At 50.6% G+C, this 16,804-nt stretch overlaps 1 protein-coding gene across 2 annotated transcripts in view; it reads left to right on the forward strand.

The window, feature by feature from the left end:
• Positions 1-16,804, forward strand: part of TRIP10 (thyroid hormone receptor interactor 10) — an 89,054-nt gene that overhangs the window by 69,888 nt on the left and 2,362 nt on the right. Inside the window, exons 9-13 of one of the 2 annotated variants that reach the window (XM_044443401.1) lie at positions 429-632; positions 4,690-4,869; positions 7,034-7,143; positions 14,402-14,534; positions 15,766-15,890. In XM_044443401.1, coding sequence (XP_044299336.1) covers positions 429-632; positions 4,690-4,869; positions 7,034-7,143; positions 14,402-14,534; positions 15,766-15,890 — 752 coding nt within the window. The remainder of the gene's footprint in view (positions 1-428; positions 633-4,689; positions 4,870-7,033; positions 7,144-14,401; positions 14,535-15,765; positions 15,891-16,804) is intronic. The other variant, XM_044443400.1, reaches the window with a different exon arrangement.

Below are 16,804 nucleotides of genomic sequence, written 5' to 3' on the forward strand. Positions count from 1 at the left end.
TCTCAGCCCCCACAACCTTTATGTGGAGGTTGAACCTGCCACCTTCTGCATGCAAGGCCTGCATGCTACCAGTGGTCTTTGATTCTATCTCAGGAAGCAATCCACTCACTCCAAAGTGGGCATCTGCAATATGCAAGGATGCTTGGCAAGTGCTTGCTACTTTCTGTTGTTCCTTTGTGTATTTTATGTAGCACTTTTTATTATAGCAAAGGTGTATTTGTGGATTGCTGTTTAAATATCACTTTGCCCCAGAGTAGATTTACATGTTGCCCCAGCACATCTGGAGTGGACACTGGCAGGTTCTGCTCTGGTCTTTCTTAGGGCTGATGTAAGGTTTTGCTACTTGCTTATATTGGTGGCTTTGGGAACGAACTGGATTGAGGATGTCATTACTTGGGCCACTCAAAAGGCTGCTCTTCCCCTAATAGGACTCGCAGGTCCTTATCGAACTACACAAATCAGGCTTTGAGAGGCCAGCAGACATGGACTTTGAAGACTTCAGTCAGCCCATCAACAGGACCTCATCAGATAGCAGCCTGGGCACTCCCCGTGGCACCCTAGATGGTAGACTGGACCCGCGCCTGCTAGGCAAGAACAAAGGGAAACGCTGGCCCTTCAGCAGGAAGAACAAGGTGAGGACTGGACTGGAGACCCGCATGCATCCTGAAGAGACAGGGTAGTAGGGAAGTGCTCCCTGTCCTCTGCTAGAGCAGTTTTCTCCAACCTGGTGCCCACCAGATGTTTTAGAATATCCTGGACATTGAACACAGCAGCTGGGATTGATGGGAGTTAAAGTTCAAGCCAACTAGAGGATGCCAGGTCAGGGAAGGCAGTTTGTAAGATTTCCAGAACCAGTGGGTTTTCCTGCCTGATCTGGCTATGAAGTGAGTTTACAGGAATGTGGGGTGTGGTGTGGGGTGGTAAAGAATGGGAAATGAGGATAAGAGGAAGACAGCAGTGCTTGGTAGCCCTCACAAGCCCTGTATCTCCAGCAACATGTTTGGTGGACTGTGGTATAAGGTAGCCCCTCTTTCTTTCCACCAGCTCCCACCTGTCAAACCACTGCCACTCTCCACAGGTAGCATCAGGTTGCTCTGCTAGAGAGCAGCAGGACATACCAATTATCAAGATGCCATATTAGAACCTTCATCCAGTTTCTGTCTGTCTCCTGTTTCCTTTCTCACTGCTTTTATAGTCCTCGTGAAGTGTTTCCTTCTCAAACTTTCTGAGCCTAATCAGTGTTACCCAAGAATGTGTCAGAATAAAGTTTGGCAGCCATTGCAGGGCCTTGGCCAGAACAGGCCTCCCCTCTTGAGCTGCTGGTCCTGTCGGCCTTCTTGGATCTCTGCCTCTGGAACCTGCTATTCCAAGAAGCAATTCCCCACTGCCCCTGTCAGTCAAAGGTGGCTGTTCTTTTCTCCAACAATCCTTAGTTGACCTCTAGGCTTATACTCTGGGGATGGTTCTGGCAGAGGTCCAAGGTTTGTTTCAGTGAGTCCTCACTTTTCCTACTAGTTTCTCCCAGGCTGTGAGTCAGCAGAAGACCCATTTTAGCAAAGGCCTCCTTCCTTCCCTCCCCACATGGCCTGTTTTTCTCCCACTGGAGCACCTGCTGCTCATATCCCGAAAGAGCCATACACTTGCTTTAGATCTGGGCTTTCTCTCACTCTCCAGTATCTCTGGTACTCATTCTGGGCTGTGCACTCTCCTTGGCTGTATTTGCTTGTAAATCGTTCAGTGCAGATGTCCCAAAAGTACCAAACTCAGCTGCCTTGGCTCGCTTCTATTGCTGGCCTCTTTGCCTGCATCACTTTTGTATTTTGTATTCTTTCCATATGCTCTGTATTGTCTTTCTGCCTGTGGACATTTATAAGCTTGCAGCCTGCTTCCCTGTTTTTCCTTGCTTATTCATGAATGTCCTCAGGGTGGGAGGAAGTAAGAGTACTAACTGATGTTCTAGATCAGACTTCATCAATCTGGTGCTCTCCAGATGTTTCAGACTGCAGCTCCCAGCATTCCTGGCCATTGACCATGCTGGCTGAAATGGATGGGAGCTGAAGTCCAAAACATGTGGAGAGCACTGGGCTGTGAAAAGCTGTCCCAGGGGGCTTCTTGGAAGGAACTTGCCATGCTTATTTTTAGCCTGTGAGGAGCCCCTCCATGGAGGAGTCAGGAGGGGTTCTGGTAGCTTTTGCCTCCATGCTCATGGAGAATGGGGTTGAGGGATGCAGGGTGCACAAAGCACACTGTAGTCCGTGCTAAATCTCGTTCTTGCTCCTTCTTGCCTTTAGACTGCTCCTCCCTTAGCCATTTTCCCTGCTAATGAAAATAGTGAACTTGCCAAAATGATACATTTCTGCAAGTAGAGTAAATTGATAGATGAATGACACATTGCCCTGATACTTAATTTGCAGTTCCCTGTTCAGTAGGGTTTATTATTAGTCTAATACTTGTGCCAATATCTTTCAGCTGGTGTTGTGACAAAAGGAGGAAGGGGAACAGAAAAGAGGAGCAGGGGGCAGGGCATGTGCATGTGAATGCCCATGCTTTGTGGAAAGATCAGCCCAGGTCCAACCCTGCAGTAAAGGAATCAGGTAGCAGGTGCTGAGAAAGCCTGGGCATTGCAGGGCTGCTGTCAGTCAGAGCAGGCAAGACAAGAGCAGTGATCTAGCCTGTTGTAAGCAGCTTCCTGTGAACTGTTTACTAAGCTGGGTCTGAAGGTGCGGAGGAAAGAGGCACAGCCAGAGGTCCCATGGGAAGGCAAAGCAGGGCTTGATGATGCAGCTCTGTTTTGTTCAAAGTATTTGTTTATAATATTCTCTGATTGGCAAAGCTCTCTGGGTAATTCACAACAAGTAAAATAATAAAATGCAGCATGTCAAAATGCAAGATCAAATTTTGAACCTATAAGAAAGAATATTTATTTATTTAAACAACTTCTATGCCGCCCCATCGCATGAGCCTAGGGGCGGCTTACAATCATAAAATCCCGCATAAAATAAAAAAGTAATAAAATAAAAATAAGGAATAAAAGTAAAACATCAAAATAAAACCTACCAGCAGGCATTTTAAAGGCAGCAACAAATTTAAAACAACAAAAATGGAAATATGATGACTTTTGCCCTGTCATTACACTGCATTTATAATGCTTCGGTAACCTTTATAACAACCCTGTAAGGTGCATCAGTATTACTGCATCCCTATATTGCAAAAGAGGTGCTGAGAGAGAGTAGTGTGTCTAAGGCTACTTGGTCTGTTCATAGCAGAAACATAATTGGGATCAGGGACATCCTGCTTAATACCTCAGTTCTGTGCTTGCCAGCTCCCTGTACTACAATAGCTGCTACCTCCTACCTAACCGTATTTGCTCCTGACAACATTGCTTTGAACTAGTCTGGAGAGGGACAAATAATGATGCCTAAACTGAGCAAGCATTTACACGTCCACATACAGCATTTGTTTGGCTGCACCAAATGATTACGATTACTCTTGAAGACTTGTTTTTGAATTTGTGTTGGCCATTGGGGCTTAAAAAACAAAACCAACAGAGTAGGGTGGAGCACGCAGGCAAAGTAAATCTTTATGTACATTGTCTACTTCTTCCTGCATGACTTCTCTTTTTACCCAACAACAGGGCTGATGACCTGCTTACCATTCTTCTATGGCCCAAAAGCTGTTGTCCTTGGGAGGTGCAGCCATGTTGAAACAGGTCACATGTAATTCCTTGGGAGTGACTCTCCAGGTGTTGCAAGCAAGTTGCCAATTTGCACAAGCCTGTGAGAAGTTGTTGTTGTTGTAAAGCCATGGGAATGCTGCTTTCTTAAACTGGTTGGCAAAGTAGCCTTGAAAGGAGCATAGAAACTGGGCCTAGCATTCCTGAGTCCTTTGACCTACCCCATGAGTCATTCCACAAGAAACAGGCCCTGTGTGTTTCATTCTGTCTCCAACAAAGCAAATAGCTTTGACCCACAAGTAGGGGGTGCCAGTGACAGAAACACCAGAAGTGGAATGTGGGGAGGCGCCAGAAGAGGGAAGGCTAGAGGGATGGGGAATGAAGGCTCTCTGGCTTGAGTTTCTGAAGCCTCCTGCATAAAGGCCCCTCTTTCATGGCTCAGGTTGCACCCCATCCCTTCAGAGTACATTCTCCCATAGCACTGAGGCTTAGGGCCAGCCTGGCCCCTCTCTTTAATGTCTACAATCACGGGACCTGAGACCAGGAATTTCAAGAAGGTAGCTGTGGCAGTGCAAGGATGCTTGACGTGAGGGGCCCTCATGGGAAGGCAGCTCCGCACCTTGGCATGGCTCTCCCCCTCTCTCCCTCCCCTCATATGTGCTCCTTGACGGTGAGGTGTTGCTCTGCCTTCGTGCTGTTCCCCCTCCCCCAGTGTATTCCTGGTGTTTTATTACAGTGCATTCCTGTTATATTGGGCGCACCACAATGATGCTTCCTGTCTTGTCAGGTGAATGAGGTAGGCAATACGAGAGGTAAACTTAGCCATTGCTACTTAGGGCAAATGGTTGCCGGACATTTTTGGCCAAATATAAGCATGTACCGTATAGATGGAATGTACTGTAATTATCCTGTTCTGTTTGGGGTTTTTGTGTGTGTACCTTTTTATTTTCTTACAGTTTTTCCCATTCTTTTGTGTATGTTTCCATTTTTTATACTTGGCCCTTGTCTGTCGCTAGCTCCCACCCCCTCCCCGCTCCCCCTTAAATTGCCCCTCCTCCTTGTCCTCCCCTTCCTCAACTGCCATCAATGGACTTCCATCCCCCAAATTCACCTGTGACCCCCTCTCTTACTGTTTGAACGAGATCAATAAGACAGTCAAACCCCGCATCACATCCTTCCGCAGCCTCAAATGGGGGGTAAGTGGATGATTTTGTTTGCTAAATCAGCATCCTCTCTCTGCTGCTTCCAAAGGCACCTGCAGTGTAGAAAATTGGCTGTGGGTTTGGATCTGATACAATTAAAAGGAAAAAAAAACCTAGGTCACAGCTTTCAGTTATTTGTGTTAAAGCAGTCACTGTTTGGTGGTACACTGAATATAGAAAATAGAAATTTCAATTTGGAAATCTCTTTCTGTATATCTGTGATCAGCCATGACCTCTTTGGTGCAGGACCAGCAAGCAGTCTAAGTCTGTTGCTTTCTCAACCTCAGGTCTATAGTATGTTGAGTGACCACCACTGCCATAATCAAGGAAAAGAATACTTATTTTTGTGTTTTATATACTAGAAGCCAGTTTGTCCTACTGTCATTAAAAGTTATTTACTTAAAGCATTTTTATGCCACTCTTCCATGACGCCATGTGCAAGTGCAAAGCATTTCATGATAAAAGTCAGAGGAAGAAGAGGAGGGCTTAGTTGCTGCACCTCTAAGAGGGCTGGGGGTTCAGCTTTTACTTGGGAACTTGTACAACCACTTAATGCTGTGAGGAATCAGAAGACAGCCCCCCAGCCCAAAGCAAGATCATCAGCTCTACTGAACTTGTACCCATGGTAACTTGTTCCCATGCCAAGCTCAAGGAACCAAGGTTCAATTTGGATATCAGGAAGTACTTCCTGACAGTTAGGACTCCAAGGATATGGAGGAATCTAAAGGAATCTTGTAACCTCGGCTTCCACGGGAGGTGGTTGCAGCCCCATCGGTGAGGGTGTTCAAGGATAGGCTAGACATGCACATGGTAAGCATGTCGTGAGTGGAGCTGGCTAGAGCTGGGGGTCAGACTAGATGGCCCAGGAGACCCCTTCTGGCTTGCTCTGTTTCTGTGTTTCTAAGTACATTACCAGATGGAGTTCACAGAGCAAATAGCTCAAGGTAATTCATGTAGATTGAGCTGAGACCCACCTTATAGAAGGAAAGCAAACATCTTCCGCACCCAGCCCCAGTCTGCCAAACTGACCTAGGATAAACTCCTTTTCAATGGTTGCCATGGCGATCGGTCAGATCCTGCTATTCTTTTGGAAGCCCAAAGGATCATGGAATTGGAATGGATCAGAGGGTGGTAGATTTTCATTGCACAGCAGCCTTTACTGGGCTACTTCTAAACTTAACCCACAATCCTCAAGGCAGAGATGATCAGGGTGTGGACAGGTTACAGGTTTCCTTTAGAGTGGATACCTTGTGAACCCCTGGATGCTGTGACCCTCATCAGCCTTCTCCAGTGGCTATCCTGGCTAGGGCTGATGGATGCTGAAGGCTAAAACAACTGGAGTGACACAGATCTCCCCCCTCCCCCTAACATTAGGTCAAGGCTGGTTAGATTCCTAGGCCTGACCGACCAGACCAGCTAGCTGAGGTGTAGTTGCAACTGGTGACTCCAAAGATTCTTGGTTGTCCGGCAAACAGGTCCTCTGCTTCCTTTTTGCCCCTTCCCAGTGAAGAGGGGAGGGTGGCCTCTCATTCTACCACTATGTTCTGAGCCTAAAAGCTTTTTGTGTACACTCAGAGTTGAGAATAAAACAAGGGTAGAAAAGCTGCTCAGTTTTGCTGCTCCACCTCAAGAGTGTTAGGCATTTTAGCTGGACTTAACCAAGCCATTTAGGGCTTAAGGTCAAATTATATATGCTCAATCACATGAATATTATTATTTTACACAAAGTAGCTATGGAAAACTGAAGCTTGGAGTAGAAGATCATGCTTTTCCTAACAAAATAGCTTCCTCTAGCAGCTTTTCACTCTTCAGAAGGAAAGGGTGCCAGTGCCTACAGGTTTGTCAAAAATAAAATAATATTATGAAGTGCTTTTTAATTGATGATTGTTTCTGGTTGACTTGTTCACATCTAGTGGCCAAGATCTGGAACAATGCCAGGTTCCAGGGTCTGAGAGAATCGCTGCTTACTGCAGCCTACCAAGTGCTGTCTTTGTCTTAGGCTATGGAAAGTGTTGTACCTACATGAGCTGAGCAGATTAGGGCAACAGATGTCAGCCTGCAGAGGAAGATGGCAGGCTGCAGGCACTCAAGCAGGTCAGAAGAAGGTCTGGGAATGAGCACCAGTGGAACTGATAAATGTGTCTTTTCCTGATGCTAGACAGTGATCACAGAAGATTTTAGCCATTTGCCTCCAGAGCAGAGGAGAAAAAAGCTACAGCAGAAGATTGACGAAAGAAACCGGGAGTTGCAGAAAGAGCTGGACCAGAGGTGAGAACTGAAAATCAATTACCTTCTCTCTGTACTTGGGCTTCAGGAAAGAGCAATCTGCATAGATTGAATGGCTGAGCTGAAATTCATTCTTGCAGAAAATTGTTGCTAGCCGCAAAGTCGTGTCTGACCCATCGCGAGCCTATGGACAACATTCCTCCAGGCCTTCCTGTCCTCCACCATCCCTCGGAGTCCACTCAAGCTCACACCAACTGCTTCAGTGACTCCATCTAGCCACCTCATTCTCTGCCATCCCCTTCTTCTTTTGCCATCTATTGTTCCCAGCATTAGGCTCTTCTCCAGGGAGTCCTTCCTTCTCATTAGGTGGCCAAAGTAGTTGCATTTCTTCTTCAGTATCTGGCTGCCTAAAGAGCAGTCAGGGTTGATCTTTTCTAGGACTGACTGGTTTGATCTCCTTGCAGTCCAAGGGACTCGCAGGAGTCTCCTCCAGCACCACAATTCAAAGGCCTCAATTCTTCGGTGCTCAGCCTTCCTTATGGTCCAACTTTCACAGCCGTACATTGCAACTGGGAAAACCATAGCCTTGACTATATTCACATCTCCATGCATTCACACACCAATGGGGCTTGACGCACAGCATAGGCCTCATCCGGTGGAGACTTCCAGAGCTGGTCGCCATGGAGTGGATGGGAGCCAGAACCGCCCCACACCCTAGTGGCACATAGGCAGTGGCTCCTGCCCATTCCTTCAGTTCCTTTTTGACCGCGCTGGGCTTCACTCTCTGTATCAGACCTCTCCAGCCCAAACGGTTCACCATTTTTTCTTTCTTTTCTCTGTCTCTCCTTCTATTAAAAAAAAAAACAAAAACCACCTTCTCCCTTAACTACATGGAGAGAAGGCTGCTGCTTCTTTCCCCTTCCTTTCTCCTACCTCTCTCGATCTTCAGTTTTCTCTCCTTTCTTTCTTGAATCACCCACGTGTGTCCTTTAAGGAACTGCATGGGCGATTCAACTCCATGTCGCTGCACCTCTTGTGCAGCTAGGCTGCCCGCCAACGATGGGCACGCTAAGTGCCTCCTCTGCCTTGGCGATGGGCACATCGTGGAGACTTGCACCCATTGCCAGGCCTCTATGAAGCAGACGCGACGACAAAGAGCCGCACGTCTTGAACAGACCTTATGGCGGCGCGCCCTCACATCCTCTACCCTGGGAGTGCATAACCCCCCTGGGGAGGGTTCCTCTAAGCCCGCCAGGGCAAGGAGGAGGGCAGCATCGCCATGGGAAGGCCCCTCCAACACTGTGGTGCTGGCGGATCGCCCAGTTTCCCCGGCCGGTGGAGCGCCCTTGGGTGCGACCTCCGCTGCTCCGGGATTGGAGCAGGCAGGCGCCACCTTCCTGGCAACGCCGCCCGCACCTCTGGCCACCCCTGCACACAGCATGGCCACCATCATGGCAACGGAGGCCACTGCTGGAGTGTCTCACCCCCTCCCCCCAGGGGAACGCCAATCTCCCGTGGTGCCCGCCTGCTCTGAGGATCTGCAATGGAGCCAGCAGACTCATCGCCCCCCCGCCCCGAACCAAGAGGGATCATCACAACAGCTAGAGGCCTCCCCTCTTTCCAGCTCCATGATCTTCAGCTCTCAGCCGACGGGGAGGCCCTGCCCAGCCAATTTTGAGTCGGCTTCATCAGAGGCCTGTGCTCCCTGCACCAGGCCCAGGCTCCCGGCCTCAAGGAAGAGGCCTAGAAGGGCGCAACATACACAGACCCTCTCTTCCTCTAGCAACTCTGCCTCTAGAGATCGTCACCACCGCTGGCGCAAACATTCTCCTGCCTCACTGCCAGCACCCAGGACGCATGTGCAAGGCCGAGGCAGCTGGCAGGAGCGCTCCAGGACCTCATGGCTGCTCAGCTGGAAGCAGGGCTCTCGCCAATCAGATTACAGCACTGCAGCTCTTCGCCATTGCTGGATCTCACCTAGTGGCGAGTCAAGCAGCGCCTCCAGCTATGAGTACAGTCCTCACAGGCCCAACAAGCACCGCTGGCACAGCAAGAACTCTGCAAGTGACGAGGCCTATCCCAGCCCCCCGCCAGCGCCAGGGCTCCCACAGCCCTGCTTCGTGCCGCAAACACACACGCTGCCCATCGGGACAGGAGCACCCGCCATCAAGGGGCAATATCGCAGGACTCAGGTCAGAGCCGTTCCCCTGTCCGGGGATGCCCCCACTCCTCTGCAACCTCAACCCACTCCCCAGGAAGGCAGGCCTTCGACCAGGATCGTTTCCTTTCACCTGCCAAGGGAAGTAGTTTCTCTGAGCTGGTGCTCCACATGGCCGAGGACTTAAGCTTCCAAACCTGCCACCCCCTGAACTGAGGCAGACCCATGCTATGATGCGTTTGCCTCTGGGAACAACACCACAGTGTCCATCCTGTTCATGCCTGCCCTGCTGCGCACAGTGCAGCAGTCCTGGAAGGCCCCATATGGCCCTCTGGCCACCTCACGCAGGGCTGAATCCAGGTTCAAAGTTAAGGCCAAGCCCTTCCCCTCCCTACTCCACCACCCTAGGCCCAACTCCATCATCGTGGAGGCCATGCAGGGTACCCCACAGAGGGACCAGTTCATCCCAGTGGACGGAGAGGGGTGCCACTTGGACGCTATGTCCAAAAAGATCTATGCCACATCTGCGCTTGGCTTCAGAATATCCAACTATGAGGCCACTATGGCCAGGTACCAACTTTTCCTATGGGAAAAGCTGGGAGCTATTGTGGACCAGCTCGCTGAGCACCCGCGTGAGCCTGTCCGCCTCATGTACACTGGGGCAGCTCGATATCACATCGACTGTGACAGCAAGGCCATGGTGGGGGCTGTGGCTACATGATGCCATGCCTAGCGGCGTTCCACCTCTCTCCCCACTGAAACCCGAGCCTGCTTTGAAGACCTGCCCTTCGACGGCGAAGGCATCTTCAATACCCAAACTGATGACCGTATGAACTCTCTGCAAAGTGCACACCACTGGGAAGCGCGTGGGCTTTGGCCAGGGCCCGACACAGAGGAGCTGGCAGGGAACCCAGTCGGTCCCCCAGTCGCCATTCTGGTCCAGACTGCCCCATGTGCTCCAGAGCGCCACCTGCTAACAAAAGGCAGGGCTTCCAACCCCGCCAGAGGCCCCTGGAGAAGCACCAGGACAACAGGCGCAGGGTATGATGCCCTCGCCCAGGCAGCGCCTCCACCACCTCTTCCGCTACTCCACCTCCCACCATCCGCTTCACAGACCACCTGGCGCAATTCCTCCCCGCATGGGAGGTCATCACTTCAGACTCCTGGGTCCTCTCCATCATCAGGTTGGGGTACAGAATAGAATTCAACTTTCTCCCACCCCTCGCCCCCATCAGGACCACGACCCCATCGCCCGTCCTATGGGCGGAAGTACAAGCCATGCTGGACAAGGGGGCAATTTTCCCCCTCTGACCACAGGGGCTTTTACTCTAGGTACTTCACAGTACCCAAGCGATATGGGACTCCAAGGCCCATCTTGGACTTGAGGAGGGTGAACAAGTGCATCACCCCTAAGAAGTTCAGGATGGTCACACTGCAGGGCATTCTCACTCTTCTTAATCAAGGAGACTGGTTTGCCTCCATAGACCTCAAGGACGCTTACTTCCATATTGAGATCCACCCTGAGTTCAGGTATTCCTGCGCTTCCAGATCAGCCAGCAGGCCTTCCCATTCCACGTCCTGCCCTTTGGTTAGCCATGGCCCCACGCGTATTCACCAAATGTGTGGCAATCGTTTGCGCCCACCTCAGGCTCCAGGAGATACAGGTTTTTTCCTTACCTGGATGACTGGCTCCTCGCGGCCCCCTCCAGGTAGGATTTACTGCGTGACCTGTCTCTGACACGCTGCCTCCTTCAGGACCTGGGGCTCCTCATAAACCATGACAAACCTGTTCTCTCCCCCACACAATCTATACGCTTTATAGGGGCTTGCCTGGACACCACCCTTGCCGAAGCCTTCCTGCCGAAGCCAAGGGCAGAGGCCATTGCCACCCTGCCTGCAGCCGTCAGGGCCGTACTTCTCTCCACCGCTTACACCACCCAGAAGCTGCTGGGCCTCATGGCCGCCACAGTCACAGTGCTTCAGTGGGCAAGACTTCACATGAGACCTCTTCAGCTGTGGCTTGTGAGAGCCTTCGTGTGGGAGGAAGACCCTCACACACCCCACCTGATAGCGCCCCCTAGGAGGTCAGGGAATCTCTACTATGGTGGTCCGCCATGGACAACCTCACCATGGGCATAACCTCCTCCCCCCAGCCCTCCGTGACAGTCACCACCAGCGTGTCCAACACCAGCTGGGGTGCTCACTGCGCAGACATGAATACTCTAGTTCAATGGGACCAGAGGGAGGCCCGTCTCCACATCAACACCCTGGAGATGCTGGCGGTCCAGAAGGCCCTGGCATCCTTCCAGGCCACCCTGTCAGGATGTCATGTTCAGGTAGCCACAGACAACACCACCATCATGTATTACCTGAACAAGCAGGGAGGGAACCATTCCACCCGCCTCATGACCATGACCTCAGACCTCTGGCACTGGTGCACCCAGAAGGGCGTCACCATCACCGCAGTGCACATCGCAGGGTGCCTAAACCCCCTAGCTGACTCCCTCAGTTGCGCAAACTCCACCCCCCACGAGTGGGGGGTGGAGACGGCCACCTTCCTCTCCCTGTGCACCAAATGTGGTCAGCCCAGGACCTACCTCTTCGCTACCCCAAACAACGCAAAGTGCAGGTCGTTCTGCTTCTGAGCAGGATGAGGCAGGGCATCCCTGGGGGATGCGTTCCTACACAGATGGGAGGGGGGGCCTCTTCTACACCTCCTCCCCCCTGATCACCAAAGTAGCGGCCAAAGTCCAGAGGGAGGGGACCAGCTGCATTCTCATTACTCTCTGGTGGCCGAGACAACCCTGGTTCCCTCTTCTTCTTCGCCTGTCAGGGAACACCTACCACCTGCCGTTCAGGTCCAGCCTCCTCTCCCAGGATCAGGGCAGGGTCCTGCACCCCAACCTCAAGACCCTGCGCCTAACGGCCTGGAAAATACCCCCCAACAGAACCCTATGGCCCCCTATCTCGGTTTGTTGCCACCATGCTATTGGCTGCCCTCAGACCCTCCACGCGCCACTCTTTCGAGGCTAAATGGAAAGCCTTCTCTGCTTCCGCTGCAGCACAGGGCCTTGACCCCTCCTTAGCCTCCATGGAACTGGAGGTCCTGAAGTACCTGCAATCCCGCTTTGCAGCGGGCCTCTCCCCCTCTTCCATCAGGGTTCACCTAGTGGCCATCTCCCACTCCCCCCCCCCCCGGTTAGAAGGGCCCTTGCCTACTATAGGTCCAGGACGGAGACCACCCGCCACTCAGAGCACCTCTTCGTTTGCTACGAGGGCCCCAAAGCTGGAGAAGCTGTCTCCAGCCAAAGACACCAGCTCCCTTGCTTACAAGATGGCCAAGATCCTGATGACTGGACAGCCACGCGCACACTCCACGCACGCCCAGGCCACATCCACTGCTCTACTGACAGGCGTTCCTCTCCAGGAAATCTGCAGGGCAGCAACATGATCCACACCGTTGACCTTTGCTCGCCACTACCAGCTAGACGTCCGTGCCAGACAGGACTGAGCCTTTGGAAGGGCCATCCTCTCATCTATACGGTGATGATGATAGCCCCCCTCCTTCTGAGGGGCCAGCTTGATAATCGCCCCATTGGTGTGTGATTTGCATGGAGACCACGAAGCAGAAAGGCAGGTTGCTTACCTATCGTTCTTCGAGTGGTCATCCATGCATTCACACAACCCGCCCTTCGCCCCACTCGCTGTCGTCAGCTTCCGCCCCATATGGGCTGGGGCAGGGCATGATCACCGCTTCATATATGATGCTCGGATCCCTCACACGCCTGGGACAACGTGGTCTTCAGGCACTGAGGGAATGGGCAGGAGCTGCTGCTTATGTACCACTAGGGCGTGGGGCGGTTCTGGCTCCCCCCTACTCCATGGCGACCAGCTCAGGAAGTCTCCACCGGATGAGGCCTATGCTGCACGTCAAGCCCCATTGGTGTGTGAATGCAAGGATGACCACTCGAAGAATGACAGTTACAGGTAAGCAACCTGCCTTTTTGTTGGCAGGGTGGTGTCTCTGCTTTTTAGTATGCTGTCTAGATTTGCTGTAGTTTCCTCCCAAGGAGCAAGCGTCTTTTGATTTCTTGGCTGCAGTACCTGTCTGTGGTGATCTTGGAGCCCAGGAAAGTAAAATCTGTCCATTCCTTCCCCATCGATTTGGCAGGAAGTGATAGGATTTTGAGTATAACTTTGCTAGATGTGACATGAGTGCAATGGTGCGGTAGTTTGAACATTCAGAAAATTCAGAACATGCAGAAAATTAAAATGTGCCAAATCAGAATTATCATCATTTGGGTCTTTCAAAATCTGTAATTAGTATTGGTTTACAAGTCCCTGACAAGTCTTAACCATCCAGCCTTCAACATTTCACATAACAGATTTAGCTCTGGCAGTGTAAAGCCTACCATCTCCTCTGTCTTTGTCGGCCCTGTCCACTTTGATAACTCAGAGGCTTTACTAGCTGAGAAGACCCCCCCCCCAAAAAGTTTGTTAATTGACATATTTGGCATGGAGTAGGATTGTAATGTTGAGATTATTTTGTTATCTGTGTGTAGAGGCCTAGTTGTGGTGCGCTTTTTTAGCACCTGGAATTAGTAAGGTATTAACAGGTGCAGGCAGATAACATATAGCATTATCTCAATTCAGGATGTTTTTATATCATTACTGGTGTTAATTGGCTTAGGAATGCCAGGATGTTTGTGTTAATTATCAACATTTATACATGTATGCAGTGTAAATATGTACGTTTTAGTCTTTTGGGGAATTGTCACAGTCTGCACTTTTTCATTTCCCTCTGATCTCAGTGCCCACATTTAAGAGAATACATCATGCATTCGATAAACTTTAGTCTATAAATCCTGATGCCATAAAAACTGTGTCAGTCCTTAAGGTGTCAAAACTTATCTCCATTATGGTCTCCATTATGTCCTTTTGGGAATAACTTGGAAGGTTTCTTACCCAAAGGATTAAGTGCAGCAGATCCAGTGCGTTTGGGCCAGTGTGGCACGATAAAGCAGCCAACATCATTTATGATGTGTTAACAAACGCTCTGGGTTTGGGATTTAGGGGGATGCCTGCTTTCTGCAAGAAGGCTTATTCTAGAAACAAGTGCTTGTTCTCCTCCCTTCCATTTAGGGATGCCTTAAATAAGATGAAGGATGTTTACCAGAAGACACCACAAATGGGAGATCCCAATAGTCTTGAGCCGAAGATCTCCGAAACACTGGGCAACATTGAGAGATTGCGCCTAGAAATTCAGAAATGTGAAGTAAGGGCTTAGCAATGGGGACTGGGCTGGGAAGGATGGGGCAAGCCAGCTGTCTTGCAGTTCTTAGGTTTTGTTGCTACTTCTAAGATACTGTATTTTTCCATCTATAAGATGCCCCCATGTATAGGACGCGCCCCATTTTTCTTACCGATCTCTGAGTGAACAAGCTGCTGCCGCATGCGCCCACCCGCTGCCTCTCTGTGTGCGCGCCCATGATCACGCCAGTCTCCCCTCGAGTGCACCTGTTATTGCCCCAGTCTCCCCCCCCGCGCGCCCACGGTTCTCCTCTCAGCCCCCCGTGTATAAGATGCCCCTCTCTTTTTAAGTAAATATTTTAAAGAAAAAGTATCATCTTGTACATGGAAAAATACAGTAACTTCCACAACCTGGTACTTTTTAAATGTGTCGGGGCTCAATTTTCATGTTCCTGTGGCAGTTGGCACCAGGTTTTATGGTTTATATTGATCTATTTTAAGTGCATCACTTTATTCAGCAATTGCTATTGGAGAGGCAGCTAATAAGCCCTAGCCATTCGTTTCTCTTAGTGATCCTTACAACCCTGAATCATAATCCAGTGTTGTGAATACCATATGGTTTACTGGGCAGTATGGTTGCCTGAAGCTGGAGAAGGTCTGGCAGAAGTGAGGAACAGGAACAGACCCAGAGGGTGGCAGGCTTAAGCCTCTACTCAGCACTTCTATAGCTGAACAACGCCCACTTATTACAGAGCCACTCAAGACAGTCAGAACGGCAGAGGTCTCAGCTTGCACCCCTTCATCTTCTTCATGTGGAAGGGGTCTCAGGAGCCAGCAGTGTAGCTGAACTAGGCCCCCTCGGCCTGTATTCGTAGCCACTGCATTGCAGTAGCTCAATATGCATGATGGCTCATTGGGATAAGCAAGAGTAGGCTGCTAGCCACCTGCGTGGTGGCCCATGCAGGGGTTTCCCAGGGAGAGGATGGTGCTTGGGGGGCGGAGGAGGAGGGGGAGCAGCAGCAGCAGGTGATTCTCAGTATCTTGTCCCAGGCGCTGCAGTATTCTTGGCTCACCCTGAGTAGGAGGGGGAAAGTCTGCATTGTTTCCTTCAGTAACAGAGTAACCCAAGCTATAAGCACATTTACTAACTTCCAGGGATAATCCTGCAGGCAGAGTTATGCAACAGGCCAGGCACCACTGCTGTGAACACCGTGTGATGTTCCCTAACTGAGGTCCATCTTTATGGCTTTGTATAGGCTTGGTTGGCGGATGCAGAGAACAGAATGCTAAGTAACCGTCCCGAGTCAGTTGCACGCTACAGCCGCCACGTGGATCACGCCAGTGCCCTGAACAACAACAACTGCTCCCATGAGAAAGACAGGTGAAAAATGGTTGTGGGGAGTAGGGTAAAAAAGCGCTATTATTCTATGGCAGCCTCTTCCTGAACAGAGGAGCCAGGCTTTGAGGCACTTGAATCTCTGTATTCGTGGCATCTGCCAGCATGGCCAGTCACTTTGTCTAGAAGCAGTGGCGGCCTGCCCCCGGATCTGGAATTAGTTGCTCCTGTGAGTATTGCTCACTTCAGTTCTCTGGCATGTCAGGACAAGCTTGCATCAGGCCCCAGATTGGGAGGCGCCACCTGGACAGTCACTTGGAATGTCTTTCCAGGACTAAGCCCCTTGCTATATGCTGTGGAATTCTGGGCATGTGCGTGCATGCACGGGTTGCAGACAGTGTGTCGGACTGAATTCATCACATTCCTCAGCAGAGCATGTAAAAGCAAGAGAACCTGTTCCCAGTAGTCCACCAGTGTTGCCCTACTTCCTTGCAAAGAGCTAACCCATTTCATGTTTGGGAGAGAGCTTACTCTGAGGTCAAATTGGCAAAGATCCCCAGCAGTGCATGGCTTGTGTTGCATGAGGCACTTGCCCTTTGTAGTCCATGGGCACTCTTGGTGCACCACTGATAGGTGGGGAGCGTGGGAAATGGCTAGTTCTTCCTGTTGGCTGAAGAGAGGCTTTTTTGCCTGGGATAACACTTTGCCCTTCTCCTCCCCTTACAAGTTCTTTGTTTTCCCCTTTCCTCCCATTCCCCTCATTCCTCCATTTTATCACTTTATTTGATACATACATCCCATTGTTCTTGCTGGATTTCGCTCAGAAAAAGTATTTGCAGCTCATGGTACCACCAAACTGTGGAGGCTCTCTCTCCATTGCTTATGCTGGGGCACGAAACCTGTCTGCCTGAGGGCCAGATTCCATTTTCAAAAAGTTTTCAGAGGCTGCATTCCAGTGT

The sequence above is a fragment of the Varanus komodoensis genome, unplaced genomic scaffold, assembly GCF_004798865.1.
Source record: "Varanus komodoensis strain SLA01 unplaced genomic scaffold, ASM479886v1 scaffold42, whole genome shotgun sequence".
Classification (NCBI taxonomy): Eukaryota; Metazoa; Chordata; class Lepidosauria; order Squamata; family Varanidae; genus Varanus; species Varanus komodoensis.